Source organism: Nomia melanderi, chromosome 3 (genome assembly GCF_051020985.1).
Source record: "Nomia melanderi isolate GNS246 chromosome 3, iyNomMela1, whole genome shotgun sequence".
In the NCBI taxonomy this organism is placed as follows: domain Eukaryota; kingdom Metazoa; phylum Arthropoda; class Insecta; order Hymenoptera; family Halictidae; genus Nomia; species Nomia melanderi.
This window is the reverse complement of record NC_135001.1, coordinates 15,205,061-15,229,999: the sequence shown is the minus strand read 5'-3', so window position 1 is coordinate 15,229,999 and position 24,939 is coordinate 15,205,061. Positions and strand designations below refer to the sequence as shown.

At 33.3% G+C, this 24,939-nt stretch overlaps 2 protein-coding genes and 1 non-coding gene across 8 annotated transcripts in view; 2 read left to right on the top strand and 1 right to left on the bottom strand.

Moving 5' to 3' along the window:
• Positions 1-2,294: 2,294 nt before the first annotated feature.
• LOC116431732 (uncharacterized) lies at positions 2,295-9,987 on the bottom strand. 3 transcript variants are annotated; one of them, XM_031987567.2, is made up of 3 exons: positions 9,907-9,987; positions 9,663-9,742; positions 3,886-7,550 (listed from the first exon to the last, which is right to left on the bottom strand). In XM_031987567.2, the coding sequence occupies exon 3, from the start codon at positions 7,528-7,530 to the stop codon at positions 5,749-5,751; it is 1,782 nt and encodes a 593-aa protein (XP_031843427.2). In that variant the 5' UTR covers positions 7,531-7,550; positions 9,663-9,742; positions 9,907-9,987; the 3' UTR covers positions 3,886-5,748. The 3 variants fall into 3 exon arrangements, 1 of the variants encoding a protein (XP_031843427.2); XR_004235993.2 differs by lacking the exons at positions 3,886-7,550; positions 9,907-9,987 and adding an exon at positions 2,295-2,439 and having other exon boundaries at positions 9,663-9,799; XR_004235994.2 differs by lacking the exons at positions 3,886-7,550; positions 9,907-9,987 and adding an exon at positions 9,061-9,357 and having other exon boundaries at positions 9,663-9,810.
• A 361-nt stretch (positions 9,988-10,348) lies between these two features.
• Positions 10,349-24,939, top strand: part of LOC116431730 (uncharacterized) — a 29,311-nt gene continuing 14,720 nt past the window's right edge. For 3 of the 4 annotated variants that reach the window (XM_031987560.2, XM_076366307.1, XM_031987557.2), the window contains exons 1-8: positions 10,349-10,450; positions 13,204-13,271; positions 18,224-18,443; positions 18,892-19,108; positions 21,374-21,544; positions 23,447-23,518; positions 23,589-23,678; positions 24,277-24,384. In XM_031987560.2, coding sequence (XP_031843420.1) covers positions 10,374-10,450; positions 13,204-13,271; positions 18,224-18,443; positions 18,892-19,108; positions 21,374-21,544; positions 23,447-23,518; positions 23,589-23,678; positions 24,277-24,384 — 1,023 coding nt within the window. In that variant the 5' untranslated portion in view covers positions 10,349-10,373. The remainder of the gene's footprint in view (positions 10,451-13,203; positions 13,272-18,223; positions 18,444-18,891; positions 19,109-21,373; positions 21,545-23,446; positions 23,519-23,588; positions 23,679-24,276; positions 24,385-24,939) is intronic. The other variant, XM_076366308.1, reaches the window with a different exon arrangement.
• On the top strand, positions 12,699-12,771 carry TRNAR-ACG (transfer RNA arginine (anticodon ACG)). The gene has a single exon. It is a non-coding gene; the product is annotated as a tRNA-Arg (tRNA).

The following is a 24,939-nucleotide window of genomic DNA, read 5'->3' as shown; positions in this document are numbered from 1 at the left end:
TTAAACGCAGCATATAGAATTTTGAAAGAAGAGTATCGAAACTAGAATATTTTCTCTATGAACATTCCATTAAAATTTTTTTTATATTATTATTATTTATTTTTTTCATTTCCGCTTTAACGTAAAAATTTATTATATTCTGGTTAAAATATTTACACGTTTAATAAATAAAGATACTTGTAAAAAATAAAAAGCTTGAACGAAACATATACTCCACTCACGATCTAACAATGACATTTCAAAAAACAAAAATACATTTTCATGTTTTAATTTCACTAAATTCAAACGGCGTATAAACAATACCGCGGAAATAGTGTCATAAATTGTAAAATTTATTAATGTAACATGAAATTCGATATTTTTCACAAGAAACGTTGTTTACCAAAATCATTGTAACACTTTTCTCCGCAAGAGCTTGGAGAAGACGGTGTGTCCAATAATTAAACCGTTTATTTTGAAAGTAACTTAAATCCACTTAAAAAAGATGAAAAATATATTAAAGAATAAAAAGATTATGTAGAATTGTTACCATTATAACGATTAACTTGAGTTTTTTGAAAAATGGAAACTTAAACCACTTTCAAAACAAACGGCTCAGTTATAATTATCGTGTAATAATAATTACGGGTATATAGGACTATGATTTCTCGTGTAAAACGAGGCCGGAGGGTATCTGCATTTTTTTATACAACTTTGAAGTATTGCAAACTTTGAAGGGCGTACATCCTGCTCAGCCCCCATGACCGTCTGTCTTACCACCACTCGATGCACGCAAATGATGCTTTAATACATTTAAATGCAACCAGAAATTCATGTTGTCGGCTATAGTTTCTACAGTATGTTGATTTCCAATTCCAGGTGCAGACATGCAGCCATTTGTGGACAGGGAAATTAACCCTTCACAGTCTGTTGTAAGAGGTATTGAAACCACAGCGTTTAAATTCATCGATAAAAGTCTAGACACACGAGCGACGTGATCCCGTCGCGGTGCCGCAGCATTAACGCTGTGCGATTTTAGAAGAACAGAGACGCAAAGTTCTCTTATCCTTTTTCTGTCAGATAGAAGAACTTTGTTTCTCCGTTGCTTCAAAATAATCGCTGTGGCACTGCAGTGAGATCGCATCGCTCATGAGCATAAGCTCTAAAAGTGACACGTACAGCGAGTCACGCAAACATTGAAGCACGCATTTATTTTCTGTATAGTACGTGATAAAAAGATGACAAATACGGGCGGCCTTAGTGTCCGAATATTTTCATTAAAACGGTAACTGCCATGGTGGTCACCGATAACCGAAGCTCCTAAATTGCTTATATTTTATCTTATTAATTATAATAAGAATATTGATGGTGAGTAAAAGTACTTGGTAACATAAGTAGCTTGATAATAGCGCAGTATGTATTGTGATACTAAATTATTAAGAATTTTTAAGAATTAAATTTTGAGAATTTAATTTTAAGAATTAAATTATTAAGAATATTTCTAATACTATTTGCTTTTGTCATGAAACGATAAGTATTACGATACGAAACGCTCGAAAGGCAACGCTCTCGTGGCAATCAACGTGTTAACGCACATCCTAACGGCATTTGTTACACCGAACACAGTAACTTTTAACAATAGCTTTTAAAAATAGTTTCAATGACAATTTTCGTATGTAGTTACAATATATCGTTAAACACAACGAATCGTGTTTGTAGTTGCCTGTCAAAATGTTGAACGTCACAAACGTGCGACGATGATCGCGAAGTTTTTTACGCGAGTCTCTATTTTACGCGGTAATTATTTAGTGACACCTAATAAAATAAGCTTTTATTTTCTGGAATGTCAATTGTTATTACCTTTTTATTAAGCTACGTAAAATGGATATATATTTCTAAAACTTACGTCGCCTTCTCTCCCCAATATTTCGTTTTCTTTTGCACTGACAGACTATTTACGCGATCGTCAGTCGCGTAAAACGGATCCACGCAGAACGTACCCACCGCATAGACAGAACAGGTATATTTCACGTATTTTCTTCCATAAAAACATTTTTCTCCGGCGAAAACTTGATTTGAAGTCACTTAGATTCGAACAACGTCCGCATAAAATGCAGATCGAACTCCTTTCTCCGCGTGCACGAAGGGCCAACCCCGCGGCCGCGCGCAATTGTCTCTTCTCTCCGATGACGGAAGATGGAAAGGAAGATCGAATCTCCTTGAAGAGAGGTGGAGAGCCACGCGGTTCTCCAGTCTTATCAGTTCGTGCCGGGCAGCCGTGCAATGCGTTGCTTCGTCTTGCAGTTCAATTGTGCCTTGAATTTCACGCGTGACATACATACGCCCCTTCACGGGCTATATGAGTCGGCCGTTAAACTTCCGCTGATCCAGCAGGAACTACCGGAACCGGTGCAGCACTTACATCCCCTTCGAAAACCGGTAAGTCGTGTAGGGTGAAAGCTGCGGGAGAAGAATATGGTGACAAATGAACAGTCCCGATTAATATTTAATACTAGAACTATCGAGCGTTTAATATGATTAATTAGCGTTATGAATCGTTATGAAAATTGTAGCAATATATTTCTTTCGGTTTTTTGAAATATTCATTATAGTAAAAGATGAACATACAGTAGATTCAGCGTTAATTTCAAATTAAACTTCCAGTATTATTAGTATATGTTTGTAAATGGTACTTCGGTATATATAGGTATTTCTAAATGCTATTTTAAATTTAATACATATTAACCCTTCAATGGCGGGTGTTTTCAATGATTTCGTAAATAGCGAAGTTTCGGACTATTCGAAACGTTATTTACTAATTTTTCGAGATATTTTCTCAAACGTAGTCCAACGAGATGAGTTGATCTTCTTATGTTCATAGTCTGATATGTACAGTCAACTGGAACGCAAATTAGGCGTAGATAGGTAAGAAGCTAAATTATAATAGGTAAATCTTTAAAATCGTCATTCGAGAGTTAATTTTAATAATTTAACTTTTAATTTTTCAGTAATATCGTATGTACATTATGGATGTTAATGTAAATTCATAGTTTTAGACAAATTTGCAAAAATAAAATTAGAACTTTGAAATGATAATGTACTATGTAATCTGTTTTAACATACGACTCTGAATTATAATTGATTTTTCTTCATTCAAATTTTCACTATACATCTCGTGATACTTTATTATAATTTACATTTAATTATGATGAAGTTAACTATTAAATACAAGCAATAGTATTTAGCACTCATGTGTCATATGTTTTAGCAAATATTCATAAAACCTTCAAGTTGTAATGCCCGTAGTTTGTTTTCGTAATTCTTCGGAAAGCACAAGGAATAGAGCACCTTCGAGAAGGGAGCAAGCATCTTATAAAATATGCGTTCTAGTTTTCGTTCCTCAGTTCGATTGTTGTAACTGAGTTGAATTATCATTTTTCAATATTTCCGTTTTACTATTACACGAAAGCAATATTGTATATTTTCATAATTTGTCTTTTAATAACACGTTTTCCATATAAAACTTTGTGATTTCTTGCTTATTTGATGGAAATATATTTATATTTTGATCCTTTTACTTATGTATTTAAATATTAACTTTGATTTTTTTATAACCATTATATTTATAAATATAATATAACACATATTTATAAATATTTATGCATTTGTATCAAATACAATTAAATACAATCAAACACAATTGATATTAGTGTTACCTTAATGTGAATGTGTTAAATTCTCACTTAACTTGATTTTTTATAAATTATACCAAAGAAATTTCATTTACAACGGAAATTCATAGTTTAATTGCAATAAATATCGATTTTATAAAATTGTTTCGAAAAGCGGAATCGAGGTTATAAAAGTTTCCACTTTCCAAAATGAAACGCAGTTATATTTTCATTTTATAAGCATTTATTACAAAAGGGTATAAAAGTGGAAAACTATACATTACGTTCCACACATACTCGCATATTCGTCACATACAACACAACACATCAATCAATATTAACATCGTTTTCACTAAGCAGTATCTGCAAAGGCGGAATTTCATTAATTAACATTAAATAAATAATATTCTACAAATTTGGTAAGTAATAATAATACATGTATCACCGAACTATATAATACAGTATTGTAACATAACATAACATGATAATACAGTGTAATCACAATAGCTAAATCGTACGAAGCTACTTTCGTAAATTTAAATTAAATTAATTTTATATTAATGTAACTAAAATAGTGTAATATAAAATTACATAAGATTGCTGATAGTAACGACGATAATGAAAACTAATAAGTTACCAAATGTAACATCTTAGCAGCTGTTTAACACCGAAACAAATTCAGAGAGACAATAGTTGGCATTTATGATAGCCTCGTATAAAAGTAGTTACCCTTTTTGATATCATGCAGCTTTTACCGTTACGCGTCTTCGTAGACGTGCACTCAATGCAGTTTGAACAAAATAATTATTATATTTCGAAACTGAATACAATTTTTTACCCTCACTACAAATGTCAGGGCGCAATTATTCACTTTCACGTTGTACAAACCGCAAAATATTATTTTTCAATACGAATATTTTAATTTTAACATTCATATAATACTCAGTATTGAAAATCAGAATTTTCAAAATTGGACACATTTAAAATTGATATAGCATAACAGCAAATAACTAGAAAACAGAGAAAAGGAAAAAATGGCACTTGAACGCTTCAACTATTACAACGGTTAATAACCACTTTTTAATTTTAATTTGTACTGAAATTAACCCTTTATGTCCTGAATCTTATAAATATTTGTAGTATCATTTGCGCGTAAATACATATAACGATAGATACTTTAAACCAAATCAGTTTATACCAGTTGATTATACTTCAAAACTATACTTCTTCATTGTACTTCGAAACATTCGTTTTTAACAACGCTACAATGAAAATGGTGGTTTAAAGTACCTTCAGGATATAAAGGGTTAAACTAATGATACTTTACTTTATTTATTCTTAACAAAACTAAGAGGGGCGAAGGCAAACGGCTTCTCGAATCTACTGCTTTTAAAATATTGAATATTATTTTTCTCCTGTATGTTACTAGAACATACTATTTATTGTCGTTTATATCTTCAAAATTAGTTATTGAAGAATCGCTTTTAATTTAGTAAACATATAATTTTTTTTAATATCGGATGTGAAAAAAGTCACATGAGAGCAAGGGAAATTGACCATACACGACATCCGGTCCTTCCATAAAATATAGTAGGGAACAAAATTCGAAACGAAATCCAACGTCAATATTCGCTTCGTATCATAGTGATGATATATAGTATTCAGTTTTGTTTCCGTCCTTTGCTACTACCACGCGGCAAATAACGAACAGGTATTGGCACCTAGGCAAATCCAAACATTGTAAGCAAAGAGTCCCCTTGCCCCTGTGACTTTTCAGTTTACGAATAATTGACCAACCGTCAGAGTTACAGAATAAATGAATAATTCTCCTTACTCTTCTAGAGATAATGTTCAGTCATTCCATAACTATGGCTAAACGCTTGCAGCCATACCCTAGAATTTGTGCATATCCCTTGTCCCCTACATATTGCATCAGTTTTAGCCGCGAAAGCTACATTTGGATCACTGATCTTCCCTGTTATTTAAAACTATTTATAGTTTGTTAATTGAACTTGAAAAACCTAATCTCTTTACAAGATAGCGACGTTCCTGTAACATTACATGTACCGTTCACCTAGTCTATTGTTTCGATCGTTTTCTATTCCTCAGTGTCATTGACTAGATCTATTACAGTCGGTCTATTAGCTAAAAGACCGCTAACAGGTTCCTGAACCGTTGTCTCCCTGTTATTGTTTATCTCGCACACGTCGCTGTAGTAGTTTATACCATAATGATGCAGCAGCGTTTCCGTCGGAATATTAATGCTTCCATTACACATAAGTACATTCTCCTTCGCATTCTCTGCTATAGACATTTTATCGTGACCCGGCTTTTGAGCCTTCGCGAAGGACTCTTTCGAACTGCTCCTCTCGTTCATGGTTTTAACAACATTATTCTCGGAACCGACGATTTTTGTTTTCTTTTTCCCAGTCTCGTCCCCGACGACGTTCTTGGTGTCAAATTTCCCGCCAGTCCGTTTTCTTTTTTTCGTCAGTTCATTCCCACTCTTCTCTAATAGATGCCAACCTTGTTGTTCTAGTCTGAGCATGTTTCTGATGGCGTCTCGTGCAAGAATCTCCTGTTCCAAACGATTCGGTGACTCATGATTAATTTCCCTGGCGATGTTGTCGTGGCCACGAACGATTCGAAGAACCTCCTGCACTTCGTCGTCAGAATTTTGCTCGTCGATGAAACCGGTCTTCGGTAGGCGGGCTTGCGAAGATGCCAGTGGACGGTCTTCGGGGCTCTTAGGGGATACCTGACTCGGCATGATTATAGGGAGTATTACCGGCATTATTAATTTTACTGTGTTAATTACGTCCGATGAATTCGATAATTTTTCGTTGCGATCCCTCACTTTTTCGTTTCCGTTTATGTCTGTCGACGGTGACTGGAATGTTACTGTTACAGTATCAACAAATGTTTTCGTAACGTCTGTGACTGATTTAAAAGAATCAGATTTTCTTTTACAAGACTCGTTACAGTTATTTTCCTGTCGAGAACACATTGCTTCCCTATCATATTGTGGAACGAGATTACTTCCTTTCGTATTTGTTAAATCCGATGTGAACGAATCCGAATTTAGCGTAGTATCGTTATCCTTTTCAGATATGGACGTTAACCTTTCCATACAGCAACTGTCATTTCGTCCTGCGCTTTCCTCGCTTGCAACAATGTTAGCAGCTACATATTGATTGGTACTGGTTGTACGGATAGTCGCTGTGCAACACTGGCAAGGACTATTATCGAATACAGAGTGATCGATACTTTCGCCGACACTATTTTCCGTGATTAATTTTGTAACATTATCCGGTTCGGTTTGCGTAGCAGTATTTATTGATTTTTTCGATTTCAAATGCTTACGTTTTAGGCTGATATCAGTGACGACTTCATCGCCTATCCTTAGAATTAGTCGAAGCCTTGTCCTGGGATTTTTTTTAGTGACAGATTGAAATTGTGAAACCTCGGAAAACTTTTGACACACTTCACTGTTACCTTGTATGAATCGCGTTTCCTTCTTTTCGGAACATTTACCGTGTTTCAGTGCCATGTGCACGTTCACGTCCGTTTTGCACTTAAAACACTTGCCACATATTTGACACGTTACCCCCAGGATGACAACACTACAGTTACGTAACTTTAACCCATTGGTGTTGTTTCGGGCTTTAATGTCATGCACGCCGTCTGACGCGATGTACACGCACTGAAATGTTTTCATTTGAAGCCCCAAACAGCGAAGGAAATCTTCTTTTCTGTTTATCTTCGAAGCGTCCACATGGTCCGCTTGAGAAACAGATTTCTCGCTGCGTTTCAGAACCCTCAGCGAGTATCTGCTCGGTTCTTCTGCGCTATGGTAGCCTGTCTGCATAAGTGGCGCCATCTCTTAACGGTCATTAACCCCTGCAAACAAATATCAGACGCCGATCGTAAATACTGATGTTCTTTTTTCTTCTTCGTTGGTATGTCGGAAGAAACACGTTCAACTTTTTATTCTATTTCTTGCGTCAACTTCTTAACAACTTCGGACTGAGTAATGATGTCAATGGTAATTTGTGAGGTACGAATGTATGTTAAGATTGAGATGCCAAACAGAAAATAGATAATACATTTAGATTCTATGAATCTATTGTTTTCTATAGAAAGAATATTTACATTAAAGATTTTTTATGTATAAATAGCGAAATAACTTATACGAAAAATTGTATCTGTATTACATAGTTAAACAATGTTAGCAATAGAAGTTTCAACAAAATAGAGTACTGTTATTAAATTACTATTTCCTTCTGTAATCTTTATAATTTATTTCGTAAGGAAACAAATGTAAATATTTTGAAAATGTGAAAGTATTATTATATTAAAGAAAAATTTTATAAATACTATGTATTTCAAAAAGTTATATATTTTATCTCAAGAATATTTGTATAATAAACATACAATGTTTCAGTTGAAATAGTTAAATGGATAGTTATAAGTAACTGTTCTGATATTGATGTTGAATATTTTTTGCAAAATTAATCTTATTATCCATATTATTAACTATGACATGATGTATATTAATAATAACTCACACATAACAAAAGGGTGAAGTTACAAAAAAACTATTTTTTGGTTTTCAAGCTTTTTTTAATATGTTGTAGAAATCAATATTTTGAACAATTTTTTTTCAACAACTATACAGATGTGACGAAACGAAGATCCTCATTGTAGTAATTGTTGTCGGTGAGTCGATGCGTGAAGGGCGACGATTTCGGTCTTACTGTTTGTAGAGTATGTACGTAAAATCAATTACTATAACTTTGGTTGCTTGTAACTTAAGTTTTAAGTTCTAAGGGATGTTTTGTATTCCATTCCCGTATTTAACACGTTGACGCTCATTTTGAAATCGGTGAGTGTTTCCAAAAACACACTTCTTTTTCTTTTTGTCAATTAATTGGTTCTTGGGGAGTTCGATCAAGATTTCATACTCACAGATTAAAATTATTGTATTTTTTAATAAATTTTCCTAAAAAAAGATAAACGTCTACAGTCGTCATTTGTTTTTCACAGCTTCGATTTCTCTGATACGCAAAAGACGGCTATCGACGTTTTGGTATCTAACGATATTTTTTAAAAAGAATTCAGGAAAAAATAAAAGAGGTATATTTTTATAAACAATTTTATTTTGCACATGATTTTCATTTACATTCTTTTTTAATGTAACACAAAATTGAAAGATACAAAAACAACAGTTTCTACTACCCTATGAAAAATTCAAAAATTCGTTTAGAGATATAAAATTTAATTTTAAGAAACATTTGTAGCATAAAGCAAATGATAAGGCTCAAAGCATTCTGAACATAAAGCTGGTTTTTTCCAACAATTATTAAAAGAAGGCTAAAGGATTTAGAGGGTAATAAATTCAACAGTAATATACATTTTTTAAATTGTTTTATAATACTAAAAATATAGGACTGCTATAAACGTCGTTTTCATTTACAAGCACACGCAATGGACGTCTATAGACGTCATTTACGTCAATGTGTTAATGAAATCAGATTGGAATGATTTTTGGCGATTATAAGGTAAAATGAAATTCAATATTTTTTCGAAAGCAAAATTAAAAATGTATCTCAACAATGGTACTGATTTTAAGTAGAACACCCTATAAATATTGATCCGTTATCATCAGTTATTTGACAGTCGAGGGCACTTTTACAGCGGGAGCGGCCTGTTTTTACGTAGAAAAAAAAGTTGTCCACAATATAAATTTTTACAGCTTCTTAAAAAATTATTGAAATCGGAAAGGAAGTAGTTATTTTGCACTTTGACCGAAAGAAGTTATCGAAAAAAGTTAATTTATTTATTTGTCCAGTTATGGTAAATAAAATTAAATCCTTTAATTAATTCACCTTTAGAACTTATATTTTCATTTACTAAATGAATAATTGGAATTATATTCTAAGCTATTACACTAAAATACTTGAGATTAACTTTAAACTAAAATATTCAAGTAGAATATAAAGTACCACATACCTTATCTGTTATAATCATCGGAAGTTGATAATCCTTTAGCTTCATGTGAGAGAAGAATGATTGAAAGCATAACTTTGGGCCTGCAAATGGCGCCAAAAACAGAGTTGATAATGTGAGAACTCAATGTTGCATCAAATGACGTAAGTCCAGTGTTGCCAAGCACGAATTTGATGCCCACTATAGCGAATACAACACTGTGTAGTGTCGGATGAGATTTAAGATCTAACCAGTTCGTAATAACTACCGATATTCGAGGACCACGAGCGGCAAGCCAACTCCTTTAAACCAATTCCGACGTAGCACTGAAACGTAGAATAGTAGACCCAACAACGCACAATGGCAACACAACGCACCGTCGGATCCGATAAGACCCAACAGTTTCCGCCAATGAGCAGCGAGACCGTGTACAGCTTGGCCAATCCGCGCGACCGCTCTGCCCCCTTTCTCTCAGTCGTATATAAAACGACTTCCCTGGAGTCTGCCTTATCTTATTCCTTAGCAGAGTAGACTGAAACGTGACATGGTTGTTTCGCCGGCATATCATGCGTATTTTAAACTATATTTTAATCCTTAGGCCAGGGCTACACGCGTGTTTTACGTGTGGCGTATTATGCACTGCGTTTTCTCCAGTGAAGTATATATGTATGTATCAATGTAACTATATGAGCGCCCGAGAGCGCGTCACTCCGTGTTCCCCACACTTGTGAACTTATGGTTAGTTGTATTCAAAATGCGCAGTTCTTCAGCGGAAAAAACCGGATACGCCACGTGTTGAACACTCATGGTAGGTAAGTAGTCCTGGACTTAGTATTATCGTGTAACACCCATACAACGTAGAGTTGTTATCGGTATTGATTCTTATATGAAATGTAAGCACTTAGCTAATTACATTGTTGTAATAATGTTCTGCAAATTATCCTCTAGTGAAAACGTGTAAATACAAAGTTTCTTCTAGTGCAATGTGCCAACAACTACCGAAAGCAACAGATAAGTATTCATTTTCTTTTTTTTAAATTTGTGACGGTTACATGTATGTATATATGGTTTAGTACGTGTGGAAATAAAAAATCGTATAGTTTTATTCAGTAGAAGTATTATTTAATATGATTTATGTATATTACACTCATGTTACATTGCGTAATAAAGTATTATTTAATTGCTAGAATACAGTGAACGTTCAGGTGTTTGAAATTTCTTAAATTTTGCTTTTTCGTCACTGTGTAGCAATTTGTGTACCAATGTGTTTGTTTTGTCAAGCGTTATTATTAGTATTATATACATATTTATATACTTACACACATTTTGTATCCAGTGTAATAAACTTTAACTTTCCTGTATATTCAATTGATAAAATTAAGTCAGAAACTTATTATAATTTTAATTATAACATTTAGGAAAGTTTACAAAGTCTTCGTTAGAAATTGCGTGTAAGGTCAAGGACGTAAATAATCACAACACACGGTTGTTTTCCTTACATTAGTTAGCACAGAAAATGCAGAGATACTGAACGTGTATCCCATATTAGGGTAACCATATTTGACATTTAAAATTTTCAGAAATAACGAACAACGAACGAATTAATGTTATGTCGCAATGATGCCATCTTTCAATATTATCAGGATATAAATAATAGTAACAATAGAAGAAAATTAGACAAATTTTATAGTTTTAGCGTTACTGTTCCAAGCAACGTATGTTCTAGCACAAATACGTCAAACAACGTTAACGAACGTTGCATTCCACGTAAAATTTTATGTATGTGTTAGTATGTTAGTAGGTTAGTATGCCCGATCTTGTATAGAACAATATAATACTACGACACACGTAGTCTTGTTGCACTTTTAGCTTGTACTTAGGTATGTAATTGGTAGGCCTACCATACATTGTAACGTTTTTCATTGAAACGTTCGTGTTTCCCAGGCCTGATTGCGCAACTTACGACTATACTGAACATAAGGCCCGATGCATACTATCGGTCCGCTCCGCTCTGTTCACACCAGCTTGAAAATATTTCCTTGTCTATTATTTTCGACGAAGAAAGATAGAGTTAGGTCAAACCGAAATTCGTAGTGTTACATACATGCGCAATAAACTAAGGGTGTCTAACTGAGTGCCGGCGGGCAATCTGATGATACTCCCCTCGTGAAAAGTTACCCTCCCTATATTTACTTTTATCTGTTTGTACTAAACACTACATAGAACTACTAACACACACAGTCTCGGCTAACTTCCTGAGTAAAAGTATTGGAGGAATGCTGTTTCCGAGTTACTAGCACGAGGGCAGTAACTTAACCCTTTGAACTCTGTAGGCTCCAATATTGCACCAGTTATAATATTAAATATTTTAATGAATCTTGAAGAAACTACCCTAAAATTATTAGATCTTCCGCACATCCAAATTTTGAACTGAAAAGGAAAATAAAAGATCGAAGAAATGTTATAGCATTTCTCATTTTCGCTAGGAATACTATAAAAATTAGTCGCAGTTGCTGATAGATTACAAAACACCTGGAGTGCTAAGGGTTAAACATCTCTGTCATGAAAAACTAAAGAATATTTCATCGAACGAGAGTGGACAGAGAGCGAATCGAAATCTGACTGATACTGCGTACCAGCCCTTACTCATCATGGAAATACATATGTAGCTTCTACGAGACTAAACACATGTCGCCATAAACGGTTACTACGTATACAGATGCGTAATATAGTAACTGGTTGAAAGTTATCATAAATGTAGAGATCTGTTTATATGTAGCATATTAAAAAATAGTTATATCGCAATATGTATATAACATAATTACGCAGATGTATTAATTACAGCGATAACTCAAGTTTCTGTGGAGGCAACAGTATTATCGATCGATATTGTACATTTATGTCTATGTATAAAACAATGAAATAAAGAAATTGACACAATGTGTTTCTGGAAGATCATTTGTTTCCATTCTATTGAAAAGGAAAAAAATAATATATTAAGTGGAATGTAAATAAAATGTTACCGCATATGAAAATAAAAATAAAACGTTTTAACAAGATGGTCCTGTGGCGCAACGGATAACGCGTCTGACTACGGATCAGAAGATTCCAGGTTCGAATCCTGGCAGGATCGATATATTTTTTTTGCATAGAAAATTGTCTTTTCATTAAGCAAGTAGAACCATTTACTTTATATTATCACTGTTTCTAGCAGTATCCATTTAGGGTAATATAAAATAAGGAATTTGTTAAACTTTAGAAAGTCGTAAGAATTACCATTTCGAAAAAGTTTTTTATGTAGTTCTGCTAATCATAGCTAGTGTTATAGTAATGGATTTATTAAGCAGAATTGTACTGTCTTTATTATAGTACCTATAATAATAACAATATAGCGGATGTTTAATTTGAATTATACGTTTATGTATTTGTTTCATCGTACCTTCTTATACACATTACTTACCATATACACACTTGATATATATATATAACTACAATATCATGATCACTAATATACATTATACATACTTTTGTTGTACATAAAATTAATTCAAAATCGTTTCTACAGGAATATTCCACATCTGCGAATGTTCTTCTCAATATGGATATTTGTGCTCGCGCAATTCAAACATATCCGTAAGTGCTCTTTCATTCAAGACTCGTAAGTAATATAATTAATTCACATTTGCTACCTTTTCCTAATTATATATTCTAAATTTACTGTTGAAAGGCTCCATCTTATAATATATCAATTTTAACACTTTACTTGTCATAAGCATGTTAATAGATTTTTAATGACTATATTATATTACAAAGGAGCTTAATAATATTTTTTCAAATAATAATTTTATCAGGATAATTCAAACTCAACTAAATTATTGATAAATTATTAAATGTTTATTATTTAATCACTGATGTTTTACTGCTACATATAGGTAGATAAAGTGTTAATTGTATTAGCCAATACAAATATTGTTACAAAAAGTTTAATGAGTGATCTTAACAATATTTTTAATGCTAGATTCAAATGTCTATAACTTGTTCCTTTTTCTTACCCCAAGCTTTTGAAAAAATTCTGTAGGACAATTGTTTATGTGTATCTTTTTGTAAGTGCATGCATGTGTGTATGTCGATGAGACGAAAAAAGTAAAAAGAGCTTTTAAACGGTGACAACGAGATTAATAAATAATTTCATGAACCTCTCAGCACCAAAAAATAACAATTATAGAACCGATACAGAACCGACCAATATCCACTATAATATATTGACAATAACCGACAATTTAAACAAATTCAATTTAGAAAAATTGAAAATGATATTTACATTTTTGTACAAGTAAACAATATTAAGAAGAAAAGTCAGTTATTTTTCGATGGACAAAATACGTGGACACATAATAAAATTTCTTATAAATTAAGTAAGTACTAAAATTGCTACTTTATATTATCCCCTTTTGTTTGAATTATGGCTTCTAAACGTCGTAGAATACTATTTATTAAATTTTCGATTTACTTTTTACCGATATTTTCAAATTTTGAATGTAAGCATCTGAAAAAATTTGTTTTATTATTTCATTTATCCATTGAAACTCTTGTAGCTATTGATAATAATAACACTGAAATACCAATTATTCAAACTTTTTACAAATAAAGAGTATCTAATAAAACCCATAAATTTTCAATGGGGTTCAAGTTGGGACTCTGTGCCAGCCATTAAATATTTGAATCCTTCAAAAATCAATTAGATTTTTTTCGCAGTATGTTTCGAATTATTTTCGCGTTGAAATAAAAATCTTCCTGGATCTCCATTTTTAAAATGGTTCGCTGCGAATTTTCATTTAATATATCAATGTATTTGTCTACAGTTATTATATCATCGATTTGAATTGATGTCTGTATATCGTATCATGAAAAACACCCCCACACCTTCAATGTTCCTCTGAAAAATTTCACAGTGATGTAATAAATTGCTGTTTGTACGTTTCATTTCGTTTGTTTCATACTTGATGCTTCTCTTTTAACTGCCGCTGTTCAAATTTACTCTCGTTGTTCCATATTATATTCTTCCAAAATGACAATGATGTATGTAAGAATGGAAAACGCGCTGCGACGTAGGCAACGACCACTCGCAATTCATGAGTCTGTCGATCGATCGAAACGGAAGGTTATTATTTAGTTTTTAAGGTATGAATGGACAACTGTTTAGGCGTGTGGCTGGTGTCATGTTGCGACGGGGTGACGCACGGTGTGTTTGGGGAAAGTGTGACTGTAGACAGGGTGGTTCTTGAGTGGACGAAGATGTGCAAGGAAAGAATTTTTAGAACCGACCGACTGGACCGTGAGAATCATGTGATTTGGAAAGTATATGCGTGTAGACGTGTAGGTTAATATTGATGTAAACTTCATGGATATGCGTGCATATGTATGGGTGTAGCGTGCGTGTATGCGTTGTTTTGAATAAACGCGAAAAAAAGAAAAGATATTGAAAAAAAACGAAGTTTGTGTTGACAACGAAAAATATATAGAAATTGTCATCGTTTAAATAAACGTCTATATACGTGATTTCGAGAATGCTAGCTATGGATGCAAGGGACAGGGTGCAAGTGAGAAGCGATACATGTGGAAGAAAGAAAGAAAGAGTGATGGGGGGAGGGCTGAACATTAGAAGTGCGTGGGAGTTGAGCGGTAGAGTAGTATACAGGGTGAGGCACTTAAAACCGGCCACCTGAATAACTTGGCTGCTATTGGTAAGAGGAAAAAATGCATCAGGCCAAAATTATTTGGTGCTGATCATCCGATGTTACCAGTTTTTTAATAGGTGGAGGCGTCAAGGAGATACGAAGGTCATCTCTGTTTTTTTTAAATAGAACGGTATATTTTTTTACTTACATTCTGATAGAGTATTTCAAGACGAATGCAATGACCTACTGTAAAGGTCATTCGTGGTCTGGGTAAAGCCAATTACGATGGAAAATAATTTAATTCGAGGAAATGGTCAAGCACCGTTGATTTAAAGCGAAGCGAAGAGAGTATAAGTGAGAATCAAGTGCGAGCGATCTATCAAATATCTTCTTTTATTATCAATCATTTACCTCATAGACCTTCTAATGATTCTACAATGTTTCCAGCAGAAGTTGTTGTATCTTTCGGATATTTTTCAAGAATACGACCGTCTTCTTATATATAGTAGTGCAGCTCTTTTGTCCACGATCTTTGAAATTTTCGACAGTATTATGAACTAAATATTTTTTATAAATTTTCTTTACTACGCGTTTAGATATACGGTACTTCCTAATAACAGTACGATAGCTCATGTTATTACAATAATCCGAAACAACTAACCCGCTAATTTGATTTGAAATTTCTCCAGTTTTCGACATTTTGCTACTGTTTAACAAACGATGTTAACTTTGTGAAAACAGAATCGACGCTAAGAAGGTTGTGCGAGATTCATTTTTGCAAGTGTTAGGAGTGCACTGTGTTTGTTCATTTTTTTCGGCTCACAATGAAACTGCAAGTATTTCACCTTTTTATATTGTTTTATACAGTTTTTTATAGTATTTTATCTTTTTATATTGTCTCTTACAGCTTTATTTAGTTTTGATATAGTTTTTCACCTTTTATATTGTTTTTTACAGTTGCATATAAGTGTCCACTTATCTTTGTCCCTTGACAGATAGATGAATTTCACGCTCCATATCGTTCATTTAAACAAAAATGTAAATATGAATTTCACTATTTCAACAAATAACTTGTGTATTATGAGAGTATGTAATAAATAAAAGTTACGCATATAAAATTAGTTCCGAATTGTTTAAAATTTATCGACATATAGTATTACCTCTTACTCATATAATTTTGTCCCTCGACTGTAGCTTGGAACCGGTATATGTATCCAATAACAGTTATGACTGCTTCGATTCACAACCGTTTTAAGAATCGAAACTGATATCATAATTATTTTCAACCCCTGTGCGTCTCGGGCGACTTTCAGAAATACTCGATGTGTGAGAAATGGGCCAGTCGATTTAAGTCGGGTAATTTTGTCCTTGGTGGGTTTTGGAAACGGAATTTTTCCACTGTTCCTGGTGACAAAGGACCGCAGGTAAAAAGGTCTTTGTTCGGCGTTCGGAATTTCCCAGCATGTGTTAAATGTTTTTACGAGAAGCTGTAGCCTATTCTCCTGAAAATAATAAACTGAAAAGTAATTACATCGAATGCCCTTGTATTTTACGCAATCGTCTGATTTAAGATTTGTAATTCTCATTAAAGTATTATATTATGAAATTTTTAACATTTGAATTTTAATGAATTTTTATTTAACTTACTATTAATTACTGATTTCAATGATTTCCGTTTATTTTTAACTACCTTCAGTTTATTTCTGATTGTTTTTAATAGTTTCCCATCATTTCTACTTAAGTTTAATGAATTTTAAATTTATACCAAGTAGTAGACATGTATGACCCTCACGAAAGTGAACGTAATAATAACGGTTAGTGACAAAGGATTTACTATCGTAAAATAAAACGTACAATTATTGTGTTGTGTTTGAACTTTGTCATTCAATTTATACAATCGTGAGAGTGGAACTATCAGCTCCGTTTGATCAGAGTGACTCGAACGAAAATTTATTGGGTTGTGCAACAATAGGACATTTCTTTCAAATGATGTCACCAAGGCTTGCCACTTCTCTGGCATTTAGCACTCCTACATTATTTTCCTACCCCGCTTGCAAAGCATTTTTTATTCTAGACAAGCTTTAGGCTAAGGCTAAAGCTACGGTTATAGTGGAGGTAAATACGCCAGAACAATGAAATACAATACATTAATTCGCATGGGAGTAGTTATACCGCATGCGTTACATTTTTCCGAATTCGTCAGAGCACTTTGACCTTGGGATCGACCGTCCGACCTGCATTTCTCTATCTTATAGTAAAAAATGTTCGTCTGTGAGGTACACATCGCAAAGTAAAAATAACAGATGGCCTCTTGAACGAGTCGGTATCCAAACGAGTTTCATTTTCCGAATGTGTTCTGACGCGGAATAATGAGACCATATTTAGAACGTTCGCGTTGACAGTCAAATTCAATCGATCGATATATGTATCTGTATTGTTAGAATTCTTACTTGATACGCGAATTCTGTAGAAACGGTATTTTTAAATTCTTCGGCAGTCAGTATGCCAGGTAGAGCCGGGTCTTCGTCATAGCTAGTATCTGTCGCTGACTCCGGGAACAGTACCGCCATTGAATGATTGATGATAATAAAAAGGAAAGCGATAGGGAAGAGTGTTTCGTCCGCAATCTACCAACGGACTCATCAGTAAGAGTTCCTGGTAGATCCTTGCCTTAGACACAAGGATGGTATATATGGAAGTTACAGGTGTTAATGAAACTTCATTCCTTTTTATAGTTTTTTTTAATCTGATGTAACTATAAATATGAGAAACAAAATTCTGTTCTATCTTCATTTTGCTATCCTTAATTACAAAAACCAACATTTTTCTATAAATCTGTTTCTCACTTATTGGTAAACGATATCACATTATTTTTTATATAAGCTGAATTATCGTTAACTGTCTCAGAGTATGCTATCGGAGACGAAATGATGCTAGATTCACCGCGAGGACCATGCGAAGGTCACAATCGTACCGAGGACGATCTTCAAACGTTCGACTTTATCAGCAAATTGAAACTGGATCGCCTAGAAATGCATTACGTTGGTGTAACGCGAGTTAGAGGTAGCAATCGAATGCAAACTGCCTACAGATTGGGGAAAGATGTTGATGTTACTTTACCAATAAAGTACGTTTCAATATTTTATACTAAGATAATGACGTAGTACCTTCCGTGCACTGTTCGGCTCAATTTCATTCAAAAGAAACCTTTGTTTTTAATTCCAGTTTCTTGTAATAAAAATGTATAAATTAGCTTTATATCATTATTTTATATATAGCATAATCGAATTATAAAAATATTTTTCTTCCTATAATTATTACCTTCGAGCCAGTTTAATTATAAAAGATGTAAGAGATTACTTCTATCCTTTAAAAAATTAAAAATAAATTGTTTATTTTACTTTCTTGGTTTTTAGTTTATTAAAAATATTGCTTCTCAAAAATATACCATTGAGTATATATAGTTATTTATATAAATAAGTTATACATTTAGAATTTTTAGAGTTAATGTACCAATTCAATAGATACCAAGGTTCGATTCGTAACAACAAATTTTTTTCCTCGGTTCACGCCAGGAGCATACTTCCAAATGGTTTGCCAGACGAATTTAGCATAGTCTGCACGTTCAGAGCCAGGAAACTACCAAAGTATGCTTGGCATATTATCAGAATCATCGACATGGAAAACGAGCCCCAGTTTTTAGTAGCAATGAACCCAGAAACATTGACCCTGGACATTTCGATGAAAAACACGGAAAGAGAATTGCAGACATTATCGTTTTCGGGGGAAAGTGTAAGTAATATTCTATGTTTCATCTATTTCATATAATTTTCTCTGACATATGAGTATAAAAGAATGTTTTTACTGTTTTCTATTAATCGTAACTTCGAACCAGATTTCGATTATTTAAGAAAGAATATCACGAGAAAGTTTATTTCATTTCTATGTTTTCGCTATTTAACAGCAGTGCTTAAAACAAAGAAAGGTTATAATAAATTAAGTTGCACTAAATTGATACGGTCGATACTGGAATTACCGAGCGATACGGGTGCGGTAGTTCTAATGTTAATAATTAATATTTATTTTCAATACATAATAAAAACAGGAATGGTATATGTATTTATAAATATGCTCGTTATAAATATTAATACTGGATATTAATCGTTGTGTATGTAGAAAAAATAAAAATGTTTTCTGTATAATTCCATTCGAAGTTAATACAAGAAATACTATTCTTTCAACAAAAATAAAGATAAGTTCTGCTTCATCAAATGTGCCAATGTATAAGCCACTACATTTTGTGAAAATCTGTTTAATAGGACAGACTGAGGCGAATCGGATCTTTTTCTCTTTGATAATAAACGAATAGAACTACTTAATCGTTAGTAATTAAACGTGAAAAAGAATTTTTAAATCTATCTTTGGCAAAAGAGAAACAGGACATGCGAAATATAATTTGATTCCGATCTGATTGATTTTGTGATCCGATTCGCCTCGATCTATCCTATTAACAATGCTCGTATGAACAAGTGTCGTAATAATAATTTTTGCTTCAATTATACAAAACCGGTGGCAATATAAACTACATAAAAAAATCGAATAGAATTATTCTTTCATAGAAGTGATGAAGGAACTTCGTTAAACGAGAATTGATAATAAAGTATTCGAATTTTGTGACGCACTCGAGTGTCGTTGATTCGCGAACCATTTTCAAAGTAAACGAGCTACGCATATCAGCATAACACGATTAAATGTCCGGAAGCGAGGCGCAACTCTCTTAATCTCGAGTGCACTGTCAACGGAGACCCAATTCGAAGCGAGAGCAGCTTTTAAAAGCGTCATCGACGATCGCGTGATGATTAAAACGGTCCGAGAGAAACCGCGAATCTCTGTTATGCTTCGAAACGAAGTCCTGTTCTGTCAAGCCGATCCTTTGTCAAACATTGATCGCGAACAGCGTGGGTGTAGTATAAACTGCATCAGGATACGAGGAAATCATGTCAAGCTATTGCGCAAATAATCCGTGAAATACTTCGGAGGTAGTACTGGGCTGAATTTTATTCGAACAACCAATAAAAGATAGCGAACCTCACTTGAAATCGTACATATAAATATTCGAGAAATTTTTGTTTAAAAGTTCCTTGTATCAGTCATCAAATTTACATTAATATTTGTGATACTTGCAGATACTTTGTACATGTAATACACATAACATGTATAATTTATTAGAAATCGCATAAAATTATTTACATTAATGTTAAAACAATTATAAAATAGGGTTTAATAATTCCATGAACTTGTGTAACTCTGAATTTAACCATTATAACTTGTTGAAAAGTCAAGTTCCTTGTATTAGTTAGGGTGTTCCAGAATAAATGTATTGTAGACGTATATTGTATATTGTAGACGTTTCATAGATTTAGTTTACTAGCTCAACTCAAACGAAGAAAGAAGTGTCCTTTATACACGTTATAATAGTTTGAACACAGGTGTTATATATTTCGAGGAAACAAATTACTTTGTTAACGACGTATAAAAAACGTCGAAATTTTTTAATCACCTCAATATTTTGGGGGTAGCTTCAGCACATCAAAATAATAAAAAAAGTTCAAAGAAATTAATATTGCAGCAAACCACCTAATGTTTTCGATAATTGAAGAGCTGTCTTGTAGAAAACACTATAAGCAACAAAACTAAAAAATTTTCTTTTTCTAAATTTATCCTGCAATATACAACTGAAATACAACATTCCTTTCCTAAGTAGTTATCAATAACAGCAGTCGTCTATGATGCTGATTATATTGAAAAATGACATCATCACGATTCAACGTTCAACGTAATGTTAAGTAACATTCTTCCTCCTCCTGAGAAATTGGATGTTGCCACTTACATTTTCTACTGTAGTCTTCAATTATGGAAGAAACAATCTAAAATGAATCATTTTGATCCGTTTCATAATTCTATTATCAAAATGAAATACCTACTTATTTTTCATTGTAAACTGCCCATTGGACAACGTTTGGCAAAACAAATGTGACTCCTATTTAATCGAAACAGCTGTTCAACAAGAATTGGCACAAAGTTAGTATCGGGGCGTTCAAGGATAGACTAGTGGTCCACATCGACTGCGAGTACACTGGCGTATTACCGATGAAACCTCAGGGGCCAATGAAAGTGGATGGGAAAATCTCTATATCGAAGATGTCCAACAGCATACTCACTGTACCGGTAAGTTCGATCGTGCACCTCGAAAATTCGCGCATTATATAGCGTCCGTTGCACGAAAGTTGGCAAAAACCTAAAATACGCGTTTCGCTGGTCAATTTTCATATTTTCTCATCTCATCTGAATATTAATTTGCTATTCGTCAATACGATTACAAGTAACTAATCAAAACTATAAACAAAGCACATATCGAGCAACCCGTCTTGCTTCTACATCGTCCCGTTTGCCAACTTACCTCTAACAGACAGTATGCAAGTATTTACTGAGGTGGGCGATAAGATCGATAATGTTTTCAGTACTCAATAGAGTACAGAGTTCTTCTTAGCAGAGGTGGAGAACAGTTATGATATCGGTTTCGGCTCTTGAAATAATTATAGAGAACCGAAATAGAGTCATAACTGTTATTAGGTATGTCGGTTTTGAAGTAGAGAGGGTAGGTTAAAATGGAACGCTCCTTTTGAATTGTGATAACAAAATATCTTCAGTGGTTCCTAAATTCCAATTGTTATAGAGAATAACATTTAACTATCGAATATAAAAATACTCAGAGTTAGCGAAAACGTCAAGGTGACCTTGCAAGTAGAAACAGGTAGATATGAAAGAACACATAATTTTCGTTATGCAACTGCAATGAATTTCACAGTAAAGTTTTACGATACTTTCGAGAGTACAGGGAATCCCATTTCATGAAACTTTGTGAAACTCGTGGTTCGCATGATCGCAGCATGTATTTACACGCAGTAGTCGTACGCACTTGTGAAGACTGTGACGCATCGACGGGGGATGCTTGCTATTCTCCGGGATACAAATATATAGCATGCCGCAATTAAGAAGCACTTAATTAATAAACACTTTATGTAATGAACAAGGCTAAGACATAACTGGGACAAGCTAGATTTAGTGCTACACTTGTAGACTAGAACCGTAACAAACATACAAGAAGTTAGTGATGGTATTATTAGCCCATTTTCTTGAATAACGACGCGAAGACCTATTCTATTGTAACTATTGTATTGCAATAGGAATTAATCTCTGAAACTAGGATTTCTTTAACTAACTTCTTTTTTAAGTTACAGTTATTTTCATGAGATTTGTCTCAAGAATCTTCGAACATAAATTAAAGCAGTAGTTTCTCATTTAACTTTTTTTTTAAAGACAATGATTCCTTATTTGTCTTTTGAGTTATTTCTAATATTTTCTTTTTAATAATTATGGATGTATGATTCATTGGTATGTTTGATGTCTCAAAAAGTGTTAAAGAACGTGATTACCATATTGCTTTGACTAAAATTCTTCGAATTAATTTTTTCGAATTAAGAAATGGAAGGAAGTTAAGTACTGTTTTTAGTATTCAAAAGATTTGAGTAATAAAGAATTTGAAGGTCTTACTAGAGTAACAGAACAGTACTAAAACTAGTGTAATTATTATGAACACTTTATCTCGTTAACAAAACATCATTTTAAGTAACTGATTAGAGAAGCTGCCACTTTAATTTCGGTCTGAAACATTTGAGTTAATTTGCGTAGGCTTTCGCCAATTGGTCTGAGAAGTAGGATTACAAAATAGCCAAAAACGTCTTCAATAAATATTTTCATACTTTTGTTTTGTAATTCAAAACACTCTATATAAAAATTTACATTAATATTTGTGATACTTGCAGATACTTTGTACATGCAATACATATAACATGTATAATGTATTAGAAATCGCATAAAATTATTTACATTAACATTAAAACAATTATAAAATAGAGTTTAATAATTCCATGAACTTGTGTAACTCTGAATTTAACCATTATAACTTGTAGAAAATACGTCTAATCAAAAAATGCGTCAACACATTGTATCTGTTTATAACTTTGATACTTCATCGCAATTACTACGACCCTCTGTATGTTCCTTCAGATCGATATACAGTGGATGGTCTTAAATTGTGACCCTACGAGACCGACGCGAGAAACCTGCGAGGAACTGCCGGTACGTCTATATATTTTCCACAACTTGGCAATCCATTAAGACTCCGCGGTTGTAATTAACGTAATTGCAGAAGAGCCTTAGCAGTCCTTTATTACCTCAGAGGCGACCCGCCTGCGAAATTATCTGTCCACAGGGGCCGCCAGGAATTAATGGCACAGATGTGAGTCACAAGTTCCCGTTATTGGTAAACACTTCTATCCAGTTAAACAATCATTTACATCCTAAAAACATTGTCTCCCTTTCCATTCCCGTAGATCTGACTCGTTGATAAGTATTTATTAAATCTTTCCACTTCGAGTTCCTTTTACATTTTCTTCTCGAGAATTTTGTATTATTTTAAATGTTTTATTTAAAATGTATTGCGGAAGACAATTGGTTGATAGGGGACAGTGTGAAAAACACTTTTCACTAATATGAAAATAGTATAATAACATGTCAAAGCACCTTGTTTCGAAAGAATGTAAATACAGCATAGAGCTCTTATGAGGAGAGTAGATAATCAAGACAATACAAATAAAAATAAATTTTAAAATACGCATATATAATTATATAATTTGATGAGTGAGCAATTAAATACATTTGTAGCTCATTAAAATAGTGTAATAACATAATACAATTTACTTGGCAGAGAAGTACACTTTTGAATAAATTTGATGTCGAGTCGTATTCAACGTAGGAGTGCACAGGTTTAACACTTAGTGTTTCTCCACTTTTAAACCCAAAACCTCACCTTACGATGAAAGTCTTTGCTCGAACAGGGTTTAGCTGGTTTACCAGGACAAATTGGACCACCCGGACCACCTGGACAATCTGGCTTAACCGGACGACCGGGGCCACAAGGAATACCAGGGGACAAAGGCAGTATTGTACGTATTTTTAATTGAATGACATACTACAATATATTTATTATTATTTTCACACTGAAACGAGTAAAATTTAGAAAAAAATGTATTAAAGTACTTTTAAGTATTAGACACTATACTTCACGTAAAGCAATATTTTAAATATCAAGCAAAATAAAATATTTTTATTTTAATAATCTAGAATCAAAAGTAAATATTTTAACCCCGTATTTTATTTGTGTATCCGAAATATTTTTTTGACAATAAAATTGAGGAGGAAAAGAAGGTGTAATGGATATTTATTAAAGTTCGGCGAGGAAATAGTAATTAAAAAATAAGTAAAATAAAAATGAAGTAATTAAGGAATAGTAATTAAAAACCACAGTTCGTATACATTATGCATCTTTCCTGGTTCATGGCAATTATACGTGCCTGCGATTTTCTTCCTCGCTATCTTCTTAAATTATACCATTTTTATACTCACACATGTATGCATATGCACTCTCTACTATTATTTCGCGCACATTCGCTCATAATTCAACGCGCATACGCAATAAATGGTTTTATTACATGAGAAAC

Excerpts from the sequence above, each read along its gene's own strand:
- LOC116431732 (XM_031987567.2), bottom strand. The coding sequence starts at position 7,530 with ATGGCGCCACTTATGCAGACAGGCTACCATAGCGCAGAAGAACCGAGC.